The sequence below is a fragment of the Bombyx mandarina genome, chromosome 03, assembly GCF_030267445.1.
Source record: "Bombyx mandarina strain Sakado chromosome 03, ASM3026744v2".
Classification (NCBI taxonomy): domain Eukaryota; kingdom Metazoa; phylum Arthropoda; class Insecta; order Lepidoptera; family Bombycidae; genus Bombyx; species Bombyx mandarina.
The window spans coordinates 10,978,350-10,996,235 of NC_143210.1; the positions used below are offsets into that span (position 1 = coordinate 10,978,350).

At 36.0% G+C, this 17,886-nt stretch overlaps 2 protein-coding genes across 8 annotated transcripts in view; one reads left to right on the forward strand and one right to left on the reverse strand.

Moving 5' to 3' along the window:
* The window catches only part of LOC114242310 (ATPase family AAA domain-containing protein 2), a 37,070-nt gene extending 28,923 nt beyond the window's left edge, over nucleotides 1-8,147 (forward strand). For 4 of the 6 annotated variants that reach the window (XM_089740113.1, XM_089740116.1, XM_089740115.1 and 1 more), the window contains 8 exons: nucleotides 142-308; nucleotides 566-714; nucleotides 1,472-1,501; nucleotides 2,557-2,741; nucleotides 3,225-3,379; nucleotides 4,473-4,687; nucleotides 5,742-5,821; nucleotides 6,524-8,147. In XM_089740113.1, coding sequence (XP_089596239.1) covers nucleotides 142-308; nucleotides 566-714; nucleotides 1,472-1,501; nucleotides 2,557-2,741; nucleotides 3,225-3,379; nucleotides 4,473-4,687; nucleotides 5,742-5,821; nucleotides 6,524-6,744 — 1,202 coding nt within the window. In that variant the 3' untranslated portion in view covers nucleotides 6,745-8,147. The remainder of the gene's footprint in view (nucleotides 1-141; nucleotides 309-565; nucleotides 715-1,471; nucleotides 1,502-2,556; nucleotides 2,742-3,224; nucleotides 3,380-4,472; nucleotides 4,688-5,741; nucleotides 5,822-6,523) is intronic. The other 2 variants (XM_089740117.1, XM_089740114.1) reach the window with 1 other exon arrangement.
* A 4,338-nt stretch (nucleotides 8,148-12,485) lies between these two features.
* The window catches only part of lov (BTB/POZ domain-containing jim lovell protein), a 46,064-nt gene continuing 40,663 nt past the window's right edge, over nucleotides 12,486-17,886 (reverse strand). For both annotated transcript variants that reach the window (XM_028173488.2, XM_028173487.2), the window contains exon 3: nucleotides 12,486-17,012. In XM_028173488.2, the coding sequence (XP_028029289.1) occupies nucleotides 16,369-17,012 (644 nt within the window). In that variant the 3' untranslated portion in view covers nucleotides 12,486-16,368. The remainder of the gene's footprint in view (nucleotides 17,013-17,886) is intronic.

Here is a 17,886-nt window from a genome sequence, read left to right on the forward strand (position 1 = left end):
CACGCGCATTATTTTCAAACTTAATTATGTTACCATTTCCTTTATATATCTAATATAAAATATGAATATATGCGTAATAAATAACAAATAAATGTAAATGATAAATATTTCCTGATCTGTAATTCTTTCGGTTTTTTACAGCACCTCCCCCTCCCCCTCCACGTGAAAGCGAAGAAGAGGTGTCGCGGCGAAAACGCAAGGAGGACTACAAGTTGCGGGAGCTGAGGATATTCCTGCGCGACATATGCAGGAAGCTCGCTTCGAACAGACGCTTTTACAAGTTCACCAAGCCCGTTGATTTGGAAGAGGTACAACATTAGACATTAAACTCTATGATTAAGAGTTCAGACCGGATTTTTCAGAAACATTCATCTTTTTTGAAATACAATAATAAATCTGAAAAAATGATTCCAATCGTAGAAAAGCGTCAAAAGCAGTTCTGCTTGTCAAATCATGGTGGGATATTGATTTCATATGTTGGGATTGCAATTTTTATTCATATGAAAATAATCTGTATCTAATCCTTTCAAAATACATAGTACATCTGAAATATGGTTTTGATCAGGTAACAGACTATTTACACATCATTAAGCAACCCATGGACCTAGAGACGATGATGACCAAGGTCGACATGCACAAATATAACTGCGCCAAGGAATTCCTCGATGATATCGATTTGATATGCGCGAACGCCTTGGAGTACAACCCTGATAGGTAAGTTCACAATTTTGCTCCTAACTTACTGGTGGTAGGGCGTCATGTGAATCCGTACGGTGTGCTTAGTGGGAGTATTTTAACGTTCGCGATAGCGTGAAAGTTAACAAAAATGTTTTGTTTAACACACACAAATTTGTATGGAGTTGGAACGTTTGCCTACGGCTGCCGCAAGGGGCGCTATTCCAACTGCATTCAAATTTGAGTTAACTTTCACGCTATCGAGAACGTTATAAAACTCGTACTAAGGACACGCGCGGGGATCATCGTCCAGTTCTATTTACTATGAAGCAGTAATACGTTGCGGTTTGAAGGGTGGACCACGGTTGTACTGTAAAAACGGAGACTTTTAACTCATATCGCAAGGTAGACACTGTTAATCTCTATGGACTTCGCTAATCATTTAACACCAACAGGGCCGTGAGTTCGTCCAAAAAAAAATGTTTGCATATTTGACTTTGCACCAATAATAATAAATATATAATAATAATAATTAAAATCAATGTCACGAAAACATTTCTAATCCCAGTTTTTATGACACATTTCATTCACACTTCACTATGATTTTATATTATTATGATTTTAACTATCGTTTCTTGGCTGGCTGTGTGTCACATGCTTGTGATCTAGCTATTAACATGTTTTTCGTATCCCACTCCCCAGCCCAATGACCATACATTTAACATATTTTTCTTTTCATTACACTTTATTTAATTTTGTTTAACCTGTGCGTATTTCTTTTTCATTATACCTGGAGTGCCTTTCAAAGGGCTAGAGGGATGTCTAGGTATGAAAATTCAATTGTTAAATCATATAGTAACATTGCGTATATAAGTCGTTTTTTTTGTAAACTAACATCCTCTGACCTTTTGTATGTTAGAGTTTGTTTTACGATTATATTATTTGGCTTTTTATTGCATGCACGAGATCATTAAAAACTCTGTCATCTTGCGTTTATTAAATTTCAACAAAAAGTAGCAATTTCTTTAGTAGTATTAATAGGTAATGCTTTAGCTTATTTATTATTTCTAAGTAATTATAGTTTCATAAAAAACATTGTGCCTCTAAATTAATCTGTCACTAAAATATTGTCTTAGGTGTACATTAAAAATGGGTAGTAAAATCTGAAATGAAATATGTCACCATATCCGCTGTCTTTTCAGCGTTGTGATAAATATAAATATTAATAAATATTAAATATTTATTTACAATCACGCCACGTTAACTGGTCCTGTGCTAAGCTCGTAAAGAACTTTTGTTACAGGTACCAGATAACGAAAATAAATGTAAGATTTTTTAAGTTATACTTCTTTAGGCGCGTTATGAAAAATTGATGAGAGTGACATTTTACGATGCGCGCGCACCGTGACACAAAATTAACAGAATGAAGTTGCCCACTAAATCGCTCATTACAATACGACCGACGTAACTTGGCGAGTCTGAATATAGCCGCAGGTGAACTTTCGCACATGTACACTCGTAAAAAAAAGTGTTATTAACATTCATTTTTTAGTAATATAAATGACAAAATTATTATTTCATATAATTCATACTAAATATTATTAAATTATTAACGTTAATATTTATTATTCATTATTTAATATTAAAAAAAAAAGAAGTAATTTTAATATAAATAAAGTATAACTTCTTACGCGCGTACATAAGTACACGCACCCTTTTTTTATTATATACATCCATAACCCTGGAAAAGGCATTTTATATTTATCATACAAATATCTTCGGTTGGCGGGATTCGAACCCGCGACCCCTTTGTGTAGTGACCGTGTCACTTACCACTACACCAGACGGCCGTTTGTGATGCTGTATTGTTGTCCACACTAGAACGTCGTCCGACAAGCAGATCCGTCACGAGGCGTGCTCGCTGCGGGACCACGCGCACGCGCTCATCGACGTGGAGATGGACAGCGACTTCGAGCTGGAGTGTCAGGAGATTGCGAAGCGACGCCGCGACGAGGGGAACGAGGCCGAGGATCTGCCCGACTTTATATACACGGCTTCGAATCTACGTAAGATCTTTGATATATATATTTATTGCTTAAATGGGTGGACGACCTCACAGCCCATCTGGTGGTAAGTGGTTACTGGAGCCCATAGACATTTAAAACGTAAATGCCGCCATCCACCTTGAGATATAAGTTCTAAGGTCTCAGTATAGTTAAAACGGCTGCCCCGCCCTACAAATCGCCCTACAGAGCGGTGGTACCTACCTGTGCGGACTCACAAGAGGTCCAAAAACTAGTAAAATGATATTTAATGCTGTTGAAGAAATTATTAAATTATGTCAGAAAGATCAAATTCAATTAATTTCGCTTTGAAGTTTGATCTCATTCTATTTATTTATTGAACAACAATATACATTACTAGCGGCCTTTAAAAGAGCTACAACAGTCGGAAGAACCGACGAAATTACCTACCCACTTGTGACGTCATCATAAGTGACGTTTGGTATTGCGTGCGTTTTAGTAAAATTAGCCTTTTTTTTATAATAGCACAAGGCTTGGATTCGCTGCTCAACAATGACGACAGTAAATCACCGCGTACTCCTCAGAATGGAGACAAGGAAGCGAACTCGGCGAAACGTAAACGCAGACGCATGAACGCGTGGTCTAAAGGTTTGGTGGCTAAAAGACCGAAGACGCAGAAGGTAATAAGAAAAAATAGGCGTCTATGACGCTTCTTTCCGTATACGATAAGGCAAAATGACATGTTCGAAATTTATTACGTATGTCTTATTACCGTCACCCCCGCCTATTACTGTTGCGAAGCAATCATGCGTTCTCATTTGAAGGATGGGGTATTTCCGAGACTTCGATCTCAAGTTTCAAGGTGGTAGTATTCAAATTGCTTGTAATTTTGTATTATCGGTTAGCGCGAGATGAGACGTGAGATCATTTGTACAGTTTAGGTTCGTTGTCGGCGAAAATCGCAAGGAGATGCATCTACGCATAGTTAAAAGGGCGATGGTTCTGTGATCACAGATGATCTTGGAAAGCTATTCAAATGTGATAACTGAATTTCACGAGATGATAAAGTCATGTTTAATTTTGTCTTTCTTCAAACGAGGCTTGCGGAGAGTTCTCAATGGTAGGCAGCAGCTTGGCTCTGCCGTTCAATTGCGGACGTTTACGAGCGACGGTAGTCACTTACCATCAGGTGGGCCGTATGCTCGTCTACCTACAAAAGCAATAAAAAAAAAAAACAATCTTAAACTGTGCGTCAAAATTTTTAAAATAATATAACATAACTAGCTGTACCCGTCCGCTTCGCTGGGCATTTAAATTAACATTATTGTTTCATTATTATTGGTAGGCAGCGGCTTGGCTCTGCCCCTGGCATTGCTGAAGTCCATGGGCGACGGTAACCACTCACCATCAGGTGGGCCGGATGCTCGTCTGCCTACAAGGGCAATAAAAAAAAAAAAAAAAACAATCTTAAACTGTGCATCAAAATTTTAAAAATAATATAACATAACTAGCTGTACTCGTCCGCTTCGCTGGGCATTTAAAATTAACATTATTATTTCTCACCGCCACAAAGATTATCATTATTAACGCCCCCGCAACTGGTGTAGGGAGTCCAACACTCGTATAAATATTAGCCTATTCATTAAGTACATGTATTTTCTACACGGATACCAAGTTTCAAGTCAATCGGATGCATGGTTCAGTAGTTATAACGAAGCATCCGTCTAAACCACTGTAGATTATATATTAGTATATAGATTTGCTATTCTCTAGTGTTCACAGAGCTTAAAGGACCAAAGCGTGCTGGGCGTCACGGATGAGGAGTGCAAAGAGAACAAGCCGGTGACGTCGACGCCGCTCCCGAACGGCTCCCCCTCGCCCTCCTCCTCCAGCTCCGGCTCCGACGACGACGTCCCGCTGCGCCGGCCCCGTCACGACACCGACACCATGTGCAACATCACCGTGCGACACAACCACGTTATCGAGAGGTATCACACGTTTGTTTTAATAGTAATTAGACGATGACCGATGACGATGACGATTATTTTTTTAATTAATTGTGTTTTTTTAGTAATTATATTTAAATACGAATTACATATTGATAAAAAGATGAAATATTCCAAAGATCGTGTAGGCATTTTTAAGTGAACACGTGAGTTAAAAAGACACAAATAATATAAATAAACAATTCATTTTCTTGGTCTAACCTTAAACCAAACTCTCATTGGCTTCGGCTGAAATAGCTTTAAAGCGGCTAGTAGCTCTCAATTATGAAAAATAGTATTACTATTCGCCAATAGATGTCGGAAAGAGTCATAAAGTTGATTATCGATAAAACTGATTATTGAAAACACGAATAAAACATCATTTTCTGAAAATAAATCGTAACTAGGTCGATTTATCGCCACCGAAATCCCCTGTATACTAAATTTTATAAAAATCGTTAGAGCCGTTTCCGAGATTCAGATCAGTCAAACCTGGATAAGCGAGAGTTCAAGGGAACACAATCTCATTCGAAGGAGACCTAATAACTCAAGGGCAGTTGCTTTGTGAATGAATCTACTACCGAATCGAAATCGCGCCCCGCTGAGAAGATCCGCCGAGAAACTCAGCGGGTTGTTGTATTGGTTAGGTTCCACTTCGAACTCTTTGCCGAGTTCGACGAGTACACCACTGAATCATTCAATTAATCATTAACTATATTTATTTTTCTTGCTGACGAGCGCAAAGCTGATCATTGCCTATCTCGTGACACGGGGTCTTAGTCTCCAACCGGAACACGTGAGTGTTTCGCGGCAGAAATAGGCAGTGGAGATCAGACCTTCCTGTTTAATTTCTCAAGAAGACAGAGTACTGATAATTTGAAAGTGTGATGCCAAAATCTGCACCGAACTGCAAGGGATAGTGTCGCAGCTCTCAAAAATGTCTTGCATAACAATTAATCAAATCTCTTGAGCTATAGTAGCTATAAAAGCTATAACAGTGTGACGTCGAGTTGAACGTCGATAAATTCTTAATAATCAACAATGTTTTTTGTTATAGTCCAACAAAGTCAACAGAGAAACCTTCGACTAAAACATCACCAAAGAAAAGAAATTCTGGACCCGAGGCCGCGAGTGGAGGTGAATATCCTAATTAACGATAACTGAAAGTCGATACGAGCTATGGACACCATTAGAAGAGTGCAATAGACAACAAATGCTTGGTTTAATCAAATATTTTTTTATCATGTATTCTTTACTGTATTCGATATGTCGGATTGTACCATATAGGTGGGGTAGAGTGTCTAGTGAGTTCGCTGTCAGTAGGTACCACCACTCAGCCTATTTCTGCCGTGAAGCAGTAAGGTTTGAAAGGTAGAGCAGCCATTGTACTGTTAAAAGTGAGACCTTACAACTCATGTCTCAAGGTGGGTGGCGCTATTTACGTTGTAGATAGATGTCTATGGGCTTCGGTAAACACTTAACATCAGGTGGGCCGTGAGCTCGTCCAACCATCTAAGCAATAAATAAATAAAAAACTTAGAATCCATTTGAAAAGTTGGGACAGACGTTATGCAATTAAAGTAGATAGTTAATCTTTTTTATTGCTTACGGTCAACCTGGAGTTAAGTGCTTACTGGAGCCTATAGACAAAAAAAGCGTCAATGCCAACACCCACCTTGAGATATGAGTTCGGTTTTACAGATCTCAGAGCTCTAATAAGATATGATATCAAGTAGTTACTACAGCTTATTTTATAGTTTGCATTTCTATGAGAAGCTAATATAATTTAGACATTACTGTTTAAAAGGTAATGATTTTTCTTTTAATTTAAAATTTCAGATGCAGAGAAAGTACTGATCAATAAGACTGAATTAAAAAATGTTGTATTTATGAACGCGAAGGCCCTGAGGTATATCGGACTGAGCGCGTTGCTGGACTTGCACTCGCAACTGACCAAGATTGTACGAGAATATTCAAACAAATACGACAGAACTAAACTACCGCAAGAAATGAATAAAGTCATCGCTAGGTACGTGCAGCTACTCGAAAAAGTATGTTGAATTTGAATTAGTTCAACTGAAAACGGTCGGTTTCTGTTTGTCGTCCGGGTTTCGTTCGAAGGTCATATAGCCAGATTCGTAAATTCAAATTGAATGATGGAATTTCGGTAATCTGAGATTATTATAATTGAGAGGGCCAGAGTTTTCTTTTTAAGCATTAATTACTCTGCTTAGTGTTGTTCGTTAGGCTGGACTGTCGACAGCAATGCTGGCGGTAGTAATAAAATTAATAACCCTCAAAACCCCTTAAAACAAGACCAATTTGGTTTAGGGGCAAATTTTTGCTGAGAATCAAATTTAGAAATAAAATATTTTGTTTGTGCTGCCATCTAGCGATAAGTTGTTGTTCTAATTGTTGCCAGATACAAAAAAAAGACTAAATTACAATAATTTCAAAGTTACGGAGGAGTATTAATGATTGGTTTTGGAATGAACATTCCGGTCATTGAAATACAATTTAGTAAAAAAAAAAAATTGAGGTTGTATTGTTGAATGAAAATGTACGAAAAATTGATGTCGATTGTAGGATAGATTAAGGTTTTCGACTAGCTAATGTCACGCAGAAAGGAACAACTTATTAAATTTTATCTAAACCTAAATTTAGTAACATATGTCTCTGCTTTAAGTTATACTAGATTTTGTAACCAACAATAAGTTTTTTATGTAATAATTTTTTTAACTCATACGTTTCTTGATTACTGGTTAGTTTCTACGTGACAACGTCCGGGGTACTAAATCGAATTGTTGCCGAAGGATTTGTAAATAATTGAAATTGATTATTACTAAACCATTCATTTTTAATGAGAAAAAAATATTTGCATTCCTAAAGAGCCAAATACAATAATTACAGGTAATATTATGTTGCTTACATTGATGAAATATTATTAAACGAAAATAATATAATTTAAACCAACAACTAAATAATTAGGTATGTATCATACACTTTTTGATTACAAAATAAATTTATGGTAGACAATTACAAACCAGAAAAATAATTTATATACACAAAATAAATTAGTAAGATATTAGTGTAACGACAATCATCAAAAAGAATTGTGGATGGTTAAATAAAACATGAGCTTCGAATGCTGGACCCTCTTTTCATTTGACGTTGAATAAAATCTATTCGTTTTTCTTTAATGTCAAATGTCTATGCGAATAATGTTTGAATTACAAAGTTTTTATTTCTAAATTTAAAATCGAATAGGTCTACACATATTTGTTATTGTATTTAACAAATTATTTCAAAATTTGTAAATTGTAATAGATTAATTTATATTAAACATATAATTGCCGATATGGGGCAATTTATGGGCTCGCATAGGTATGTACCATCTTGCCTATCCACCTACATAAAATAGCATGGAAGTTTGTTAGTTTAAACCTTTTTCCTCAACTAGAGTCTCGACCAATATTAGTATTTACTCAATGTAAGTAACATTTCAAAAATAAATCTAGGTTAGGTTAATATAAAAGTTTTATGCCCACTGGTCTGTGATAAGTAGATGAGAGAGAAATGAAAAAATTGTAAATAACATTATGTATTCGCTCCGTGTCCGTACAAATTATCTCCTGTGTTACCAATAAAAGTAATTAAAAAGTGTTAATTATAATAAAATTAATTAAAAAGTATTAATTACAATAAAAGTAATACAATTTGGCTTTTTAGGTTTGATTACCGAATAAAAAAAAAAAGTAACATACCAAATAAGCTTGTTCTATAAATTTAATTCTGCTTCTAGTTTCTAGTTAGTACTAACTTTATCGAATAAGTTTTATTTTTAATTATTATTATGATAAATTATTGACATTTCTCGATGTTAAGGTATCGGACTCGAATTTCATGTCGACAATGATATTGTTTCGTTTGAAAATATTCGTAGCAAATATTTAGCGGGTATCGGGTAATGAAAACTACGAAATATATGTGATTCTTTATTTTTTTAGACTTCGGCGTGACTTTTTTACCATATCAACTAAATAAACCCATTCCTTGACTCGGACGCTACTAATGTTCCTGCGACGAAATCACTGTGGGAGTAGTGCCAACATTAAACAAAATCTATACAAACTTCTACAAAGTCTAAGTCTAACTAAGTACAAAATTTACAAGTTTTGGGGTATTGGTACCCGGACAATAAATTATTACTGACTCGAATTATTATTAAATACAAAGGTCATTGAAACACTGCCGTAAGGAAGATTGATTTTTTTTAAATAATTTAGACGAAGCAATGTCATTGTGATAATGTTTAAATAAATGTGTATTTAATGTGAGATATATGTAATCGGTGTGAGCGTATTTATTGGAATGTTGTTTAATATTGAAAAAAAAAAAAAAATTAAAAACCTAAATCGATACGATTGTATAATGTAATTTTGAACTGAATACAAATAACTGCCATAGGAAAATGTTAAAATAACTATTAGGGACGTCCGTTTTTATTTTTAAATGGTAACATACATTTTGTACCTTAATACAAATAGTATTAGTTCTAATTTAGCTGTTTGATTACACAGTGCACATTTACACAGGGTGTACAGAGACTATTACCGTATCTATAACAGGAATTAACTTACTGTAGGAACGTGCACTGGAAACACATGTACATTTACTAAGCAAGGCCAATTGTATTAAAACGTTAAGAAAGTTCAAATTTAACGAACCCGTAATGTATTATGAATCGTGATTGTGTTACATTGCGCGTCAAATTTTTGTAGTCACCGGCTTTGTCACATGGCTTTGTTTTCGAAATTGATTGGTAATACCTCCTGTATACTGACTTCGCTCTTTCTATGACTTTCATTAAACCTATATTATTGAAATTGAATGTTGGACACGGTACTTACTGATTTGTAATGTAGTTAAAAAAAATTTTTTTCGAATCCTAAATGTGGCCTCTTTTTCATTCAAATTTTCTTAAATTATTCTTTCCTATTTGAAGGGATTTTTTATTAATTTATTTCTATGTATGATTTACTATATTTTAGTATAAAATAAAATTGATTAGGAATAAATTTTCATTGAAATCATAAAATATTAAACATCAATTAACTATTTGTTCCATGTTTTGATTGTAATAAATAGTATTATACGCATTGATGAGTAGTTATATGATTAATTAAAAGTAAACTCATAAAAAGATTTCAAATAAATTATTTTTTGATATACCATAGATTCTACGACATGGCGACAGTGAGATTTTGAAAATCATGCTCTAAACTTTTTGAGAATTGATATAATTTGTGTTTTACTATTAATGCCACAAAAGGTGATGTGGCATCCTCAAAACATTATTAGGTTAATGTAGATCTGTTCAATGATTCGGTAAATAGACGTATGTAATAGATTGACAAGACAGTTTAATAGTTTTGCTTACTAAAGATGAACTATATACATGAGTACTTTGTAATAAGATTAATTGTACTGGTGTTCAGGCATACCGAGTGAAGTCATAGCATAGAAAATTAAAAGAGGCACAAGCTTGAATTGCCATAAAATTATACTGTGTGCGGCTCGTGTGGCTCTTTTTACTGATGGCAACACTTTTGCTGTGTGCTCTGTGTTTTCGATGTAGATATTCTATTTGGTTGATTTGGATTAAAATATATTATCTTAACAGTTTTGTGCCACGGCGAAATTTATTTTATGAAAAAAAAAACAAGCAGCCGTAAATATAAGTCGTATGGTATAAATTTATAGTATATTTGCCCTAGGGTCATTACCAAGGAGGAAGCATGTGAACCTTTTTGTGAGCAAACCTAGGTTTTTTTTTCTTTTCTTGTTTAAATACCTACAATAAAAAAAAATTTTTTTAAATAAGTGCAGTTGCATATTTATTGTCGTATCAAATGAAGGTCGCAGTGAGAGTAAGGTCACCTTTTTAAATTCACACAAAATTTATACGGATCGATATGTCTGTTAATACAAGCCAACAGTTGACTCGTGCCACTGTTAAATCAATAGAGAATAGTTACCTAAAAAATATCTGGCCGAAACTAATCTGTTTGCATTTGCTCAATACATAGTGTTCGGTATATATTTATGTGTAAGCTCACATGATCCACCGTTGAATTTGTAATCGGCTTTTTTTTTGTTTATCTGTAATAAATCAGTTATAAACGTGAAACTAAAATGGGTATCATTACATGTGATAATACAGAAATGTGTTTTATTTAATTTCCTTTTCAGTTAGGGATGTCGCGGCGAAAATGTAAAAACAACCTCTGGCCGACTGGTTTGCTTAGATATATTTGCCTACCTACTGATAGTAACCGCAAGGGTTACACAGGCTTTATCGAAAAGAGCTCACGGGCTCAAATTTGCTAATACTAGTAAGAGCAGTGCTTCACAAAATCGTTCAAGTCGTCGTGGCTTAAAGGATAAGACGTCCGGTGCATTTGTATGTAGCGATGCAATGGTGTTCGAATCCCGCCGGCGGGTACTAATTTATCCAATGAAATACGTACTGAACAAATGTTCACGATTGACTTCCACAGTGAAGGCATCGTATAATTAAAAAGCAAAACTACAGTTTGCGTAATTACTAGTGGTAGTGGTGGACGTCTTGAGTCGTCGTCGTGGCCTAACGGATAAGACGTCCAGTGCATTCGTGTCGAGTGATGCACCGGTGTTCGAATCCCGCAGGCGGGTACCAATTTTTCTAATGAAATACGTACTTAACAAATGCTCACGATTGACTTCCACGGTGAAGGAATAACATCGTGTAATAAAAATCAAACCCGAAAAATTATAATTTGCGTAATTACTGGTGGTAGGACCCAAATATATTAAGTGTATAATCTATGTATTAAGTGTATAATCTATGTATTAAGTGTATAATCTATGGGTACCACCACCCCGCCTGTTTCTGCCGTGAAGCAGTAATGGGTTTCGGTTTGAAGGGCGGGGCAGCCGGTTGTAACTATACTGAGGTCTTAGAACTTATAGCTCAAGATGGGTGGCGCATTTACGTTGTAGATGTCTTTGGGCTCCAGTAGCCACTTAACACCAGGTGGGCTGTGAGCTCGTCCAACCATCTATTCAATAAATAAAAAATAAAAAAGTCCGCACGCGTAGGTACTACCACCCCGCCTATTTCTGCCGTGAAGCAGTAATGAGTTTCGGTTTGAATGGCTGGGCAGCCGTTGTATATTGTTTAAAGTGAGACCTTACAACATGTCTCAAGGTGGGTGGCGGCATTTACGTTGTAAATGTCTATGGGCTCCGGTAACTACTTAACACCAGGTGGGTCATGAGCTCGTCCACCCATTTAAGCAATAAAAAATAAAAATATTTACCATCAGTCCGGAATGGCCCACTGAGAAGTTCCGACGAGAAACAAAGAGTTACGTTCGTTATCATTATGAACGTAATGTAACGTCTGGTTGACGTTGAATCTACGGTCTCGAAGGAACGGGATGAGTCGGGATGGGCTCGTTACAGCCTTTGCATTCTAATACAATTCCCCGAAATGAGACTTTAAAAATTGCAAATATTAATGTTTCAATTAGCAACTGAATATTGTTTTCCTATCGTATTGAGCGGTAGTTTTTTCTAGTTTCATGAACGATCTGTGTCGTTATATGACAGACTTAGCATGAGATAAGGACAAACAAATGACGGTAAAACAATAGGGGGTGACTATGTATCTATTGATTTTGTGCAAGGATATTTTGGGCAGTTTTATTCTATTGAAATGAGAAATTGATAAAAAAAGCTATACAATAAAACATGATCATGGTATTCCATAATTTTATTTTACATTTTACGTCGCTGATCGTAAACGAATTTCACTACATCGCTTCATCATTTTAATTACACGATAGAATGATACTAGAACATAAATATTTCTTCATATTATTTTAAGATCAAATAGATAATCTTTTTTACATACTAAAATTGTCATAACGATATCTTCTGTCATTATTACATTATTAAGGAAAATACAACAAATTAAATTACATAACTTACGTTTAATTATACTCTTTACCGCAATGAACAATTTATCTATTTTAAAATTAATTACATATTACAATTACTATAAATATCCACAACAAAAATGAAGGAACTAAATATTTGAAACTATTAAAACGTTTTAATCACATTTTTATCAACTAAAATAATTACTTTATTCAATGTCTTACGATTTATTAAATACTATTTTTATAAGTACATACATTTGGCTCCTGATAAATTCTGTTTAAATTTCTGTAGATTAAAAATGAAATCATAAATTTGTTTTAGAGACGTTCGTTACTAGCCGCTGAACTATATTGTTGGAATGTGTAAAATAATTTTCATAACGAACAAGTCTTCGGTAAAACATTAAAATACAAGTTATTTGTTTTTAAAAATTACCAACAAGTAACAAAACTTAATTAAAAACTTCTGGATAAAACTTTAACAAAATCACTCTAATACTGCTTCTATTTGTACGAATTAGGTTTAAATTATATTAATAATCGACACACAACACGACAACGAGTCGAATACAAAGAAACGATAATTTTAAAAGATAACTTATTAGCCCAATCAATCAGTATAATAATCACGCGAATCATGGACATACAAAATCATTCAAAAACTAAAAACAAGATGAATTCACACAAATCAAATACATAACGGGGAAACAGTTTTACGATCCCATTTTCTAAATAGTGCGCATTCCTTATTTTGGCACAAGTAACAATTTAATGCTAATTTCGTCCATTACAATTTCCAAATTTACTGTAAAAAGCATCGCTCACGTGCAAGAAGAAAGTAAACGTAATATCATAAACATATAACGTAAAGGTAATTAAATATTCAATAATACATTGTTAATTTACATATAAAATCCCTGTAATGATAATATTGTAATAGTGATGCGATGATCGATTGAAGCCAATTACTGTCATTCTAAAATGTAGTGTACAAGTTTTTTTTTTGTATAAAATAGACTCATAAATAGTGATCAGTCTTCTGTCAAGATAATTATGGATATTTAGTAGATGAAGTTAAACGCGGTCACCCAACCTGGGAATCGGGAGTTAGTTTTAAATACATTTATTCCCAATATGTTGTAGCGATAGTACAAAGAGTCATGATCGCCACCTAAGACATGAGGTCTAAGTAAGTAAGTAAAACAGCTGTTCTATTCTTCAAATCAGAACGCAAGAATGCTTCGCAGCAGAAGTAGCAAGATCGTGGTATCAACCCGTGCGGGTTCACAGTATGTTCTACCACCAGTAAAAAAAGCTTTATTCAGGTGGGTTCAATAAAGACGGTTATTCGTTAGGTAATGTTTGAGTCATATTAAAACTTAAGGTTGGTGACTGAGACATTTAACTTTGATAATTTAATAAATCAATGATTCATTCGCGGAGATCCATGTTGGTACAAACTTATTTGATATTACACGCGTAACAATTAATTTAATAGGGAAAATACGTTTTCAAATGAGAACTATCAACAGATTGTTTGTACATACTTAATTTTTTTTAAATTAGAACAGAATTGGTTTCTAACTGAACTAAAGGCAAGATATTAATATTCTGCGTTTAATGGCGTCACTTCATTTAGGGGACATGACAAATTCTATCTGTATCTAAACACGCAAATAGCAAAAATATTTTCGGGTTTGTTTGTCTCGTTAATCGGGTATAATGGAGCCGATGAGGTTCAAAAAGATTTTTTTTCTTGGTTCCGTTCAATGGATGGTTATTGGATGGTGTTTACGAACACATCAGACGTTTGACCAAATACGGAATTAACACTATTCGCTTAAGTCTCTCTAAATGAAGTGCCGCTTTAACATTCGATTAAATTTTTTTAACGTTTGAGATCATTTTCCGATCAATCCGTCGAGGTGAATGTCAAAAACGACATATTAAAGTTGTTGCCTTTAGTAAATATATAATTTCTAAATGTAATAGTATACAATTATCTAAAGCCAGGCCTGGGTTGAACCTTGTTATTTAATCTAACGTTCATTATTCACTAAAATCTTGAAAGCTCTTTTTTATTTGAACATTGAAGTGCCGATATACGTTTATTTGTCTTCGCCTGGCGCGCACTGTTTCTTTGTTTTGATATTTTAATGTTGGCCAATTTGTACGATATATATGAAAGTTGTCATCTTGTTTTTTTTTTTTTTGTACTAATTGGACAAGGACGTCTTCATTTACGGTTTCTCTAAACAAATTCTTTAGTCGGTGTTGGCATTTGTTGTTGAGTCTATTGTTTATTTTCAATTTAATATGTATTTTTGTAAACGAGTGCGTATCGAGTTCGTAGTCTGCATCCCCTAAAACTTTAAGTACGTAGTTTTAGCTTAGTTTTACTTAAGTGTAGAATAAAAGAATTTTCTTATAATCTTGACCACCTTTGGTCCGGTGATCTACCTACGTACCGTTTCACGACTAAATCCTACAACAATTACAAATACACTACTATATACCATTTTAGACACTTGAATGTCCGTATCGAATTAATGGTTTATACTTTTTTTTTGCTTTATCAATTTACCATTTAAAATATTTACATTCAAAAATCGTTTTTTGTTTTTTTATAAATTATCGAATACAATAACTATTATTACGAAATATTTTACAAACTTTGGTGAAATTCAGATATTCCGCACATTTAACACGTATCTACAGCCACATTAATGTAATATTACACAGGATATAAATTTATGTTGGTTATTTCTAAGACCACAACCACAATATAAGAAAAATAAAATAGTACATGACGTGTGATTCAAAAATAGAATTTGTACTGGCCAGTGTTTTCGCGCCATTCGCTCACAAGATGGCCGGCCTTGTTGATTTTGGTCAAGATACACAACATAAAACGATTTAATCTAAATACAAGGAATGTTGAAATGGAATGTTAACAGTACAACAGAATAGGGAATGTCCTAAGTAACAAGTAACAATCACAACACATTTCATACTTATTGCACTCCTTCAGAATAAATTATCGCTTATTCATTATTTTACGCGATACTCAATATACATTTACAATATTAACACATCTTTTAAATTTAATAAATTTAACTAATACTCAATAAAGTTGGACGTAGCCCCGTTGGGCCCCGGAGGATCCAGAAGGTTCGAAAATACGTAATCGTCCGTAAAACTGAAATCTATTCGGTGCATTTTAAACAGACAGGCATAGAAGTATCGCACTTGTCGCGTCCGAGCGCAACGCGGCAGCGTACTGTGTGCTCAGTGCGAGTTTTTAACTTCTCGATTACGTAAAAGTTAACTCAAATTAGTATGGAGTTGGAACAGCGCCCCTAGCGGCAGACAAAGGGAAGCTTTTTCAACTCCATACAAATTTGAGTTAACTTTTACGCGATCGAGAAGTTAAAAAGCTCGCACTAAGCACACCGATGTAGATAATTACACGTGAAGTTAATACGAGTGTTGTTGTGTCTATAAACTAAACGATTAATTTATCCCCTACGAATTTATAAAAAAACTATAACATTATAATTACGACATTTACATGAGATCTTTTAAAATACACTAACTAAATTCCAGTTTTAGTCCCTTTTTTTTGAAAACATTTCGATAAAGATACGCGGGTGAGATGTGGATTCGTTCGTCAGCCGCGTTCGCCGCGAGCGACGGGAGTTAGTCCTGACCGTTGTGATGCAGGAGGGTGCGAGTGTCAGGGGGCGGGTGCGGGGGGTGCGGCGCGCGGTAAGTGTCGCCCTCCTCGTCCGCAGAGTTCTCCTTCGACCGATCGCTCTTGCAGTCCTCCTCCTTGGTGCCGGACAGCGAGTCTAAAGCCATCGGCATCGACTGATACAACTCCCTTGCCTTCTCGTTGGGCGGAAGTAAGTGAAGCATGTTCAGTGGCATCGGGAAGCCTGGCGGGAACTCCGGGTAGAATCCTTGGGAAAAGGGGTTGAACATCGGGTTGGACGATATGTCCGGCTCGGAGCTGGACGGCCTTTGGCCCACGTTCTGGTGGTCGTCTTTATCGTGATGCTTACTTGAAGGGTGGTTGTTGTTGTTGTTTCCGGAGTTGAGGTTGAGCACGTCTAGGGGCGCTCCAATGCAATCTTTCCGCAACTGCTCCAGTTTGAGGCTCTTCCCGTACTTGCCTCGCACGTACATGAGCAGAGAGTTGTACGGGATACCGAATATTCTCGAAGCTTGGCTCGTCGTCATTTTCTTGTTCCACACGTGCTGCAGGGCCTCCGTGAGCTCTGCGTTTGTCCAGGATCGAGGTGGGCCACCGCGCGGCGCGCTGTGCTGTCCTTTTGGTCTCCCTGTTAACCAAAACATGCATTTAAATGAATATGAAACGGCCTTTTTTCTACCTAAGCTGATAGTCTTGAGAGACCATTTCAGCGTAGCCTTAACTAGTAGGTGAGCTCACGGGGCTCAAACCTGACGTTGCTAAGACTAACTCTAGCAAGAGCAGTGCTTCGTAGAATCTACCACCGAATCGGAAACGCGACCCACTGAGAAGATCCGGCGAGAAATTCAGTGGGCAGGAAACGGCGTAAGAGAACTGCTATACAACAGCTGTGAAATAAACCTCTAAAGACACGTGCGATTGAGCAGTCATCGCGTATAGGTTACTGAGCGACACGACATGTGCCGTGTAAGCTGCCGCCGACATTAGCTTATGCACAGCTCCTTAATGATCGTGTTTCGGCAATAACTCAGTACCGTCATGTCGGCGAAATGAGCGGGTTTCGGCGACATGCCGTCGGCGGCGACTCATTAATTCGTTGCGAGCACGCGACCGTTACCCGTTTTGTTGAAAAGAAGGCGGATCTGCATGCGCCGGTCGTGATATCGCCTCACATAGACAGCTAATTCGAAGGACGATGATTCGTTATGGAAATTAGTATTAGTTTAAATAGATCGCGTGTTACTATAAGACGTGGCCGTAAATATAAGACGTGGTAAAAGACTTGAAGTCGTTGTGGCCTAAAGGATAAGACGTCCGGTGCATTCGTATTTAGCGATGCAACGGTGCTCAAATCCCGCAGGCCAACGGTGCTCAAATCCCGCAGGCGGGTACCAACTTATCTAATAAGATACGTACTTCACAAATGTTCACGATTGACTTCCACGGTGAAGCGAATAACATCGCGTAATAAAATTCAAAACCCGCAAAATTTTAATTTGCGT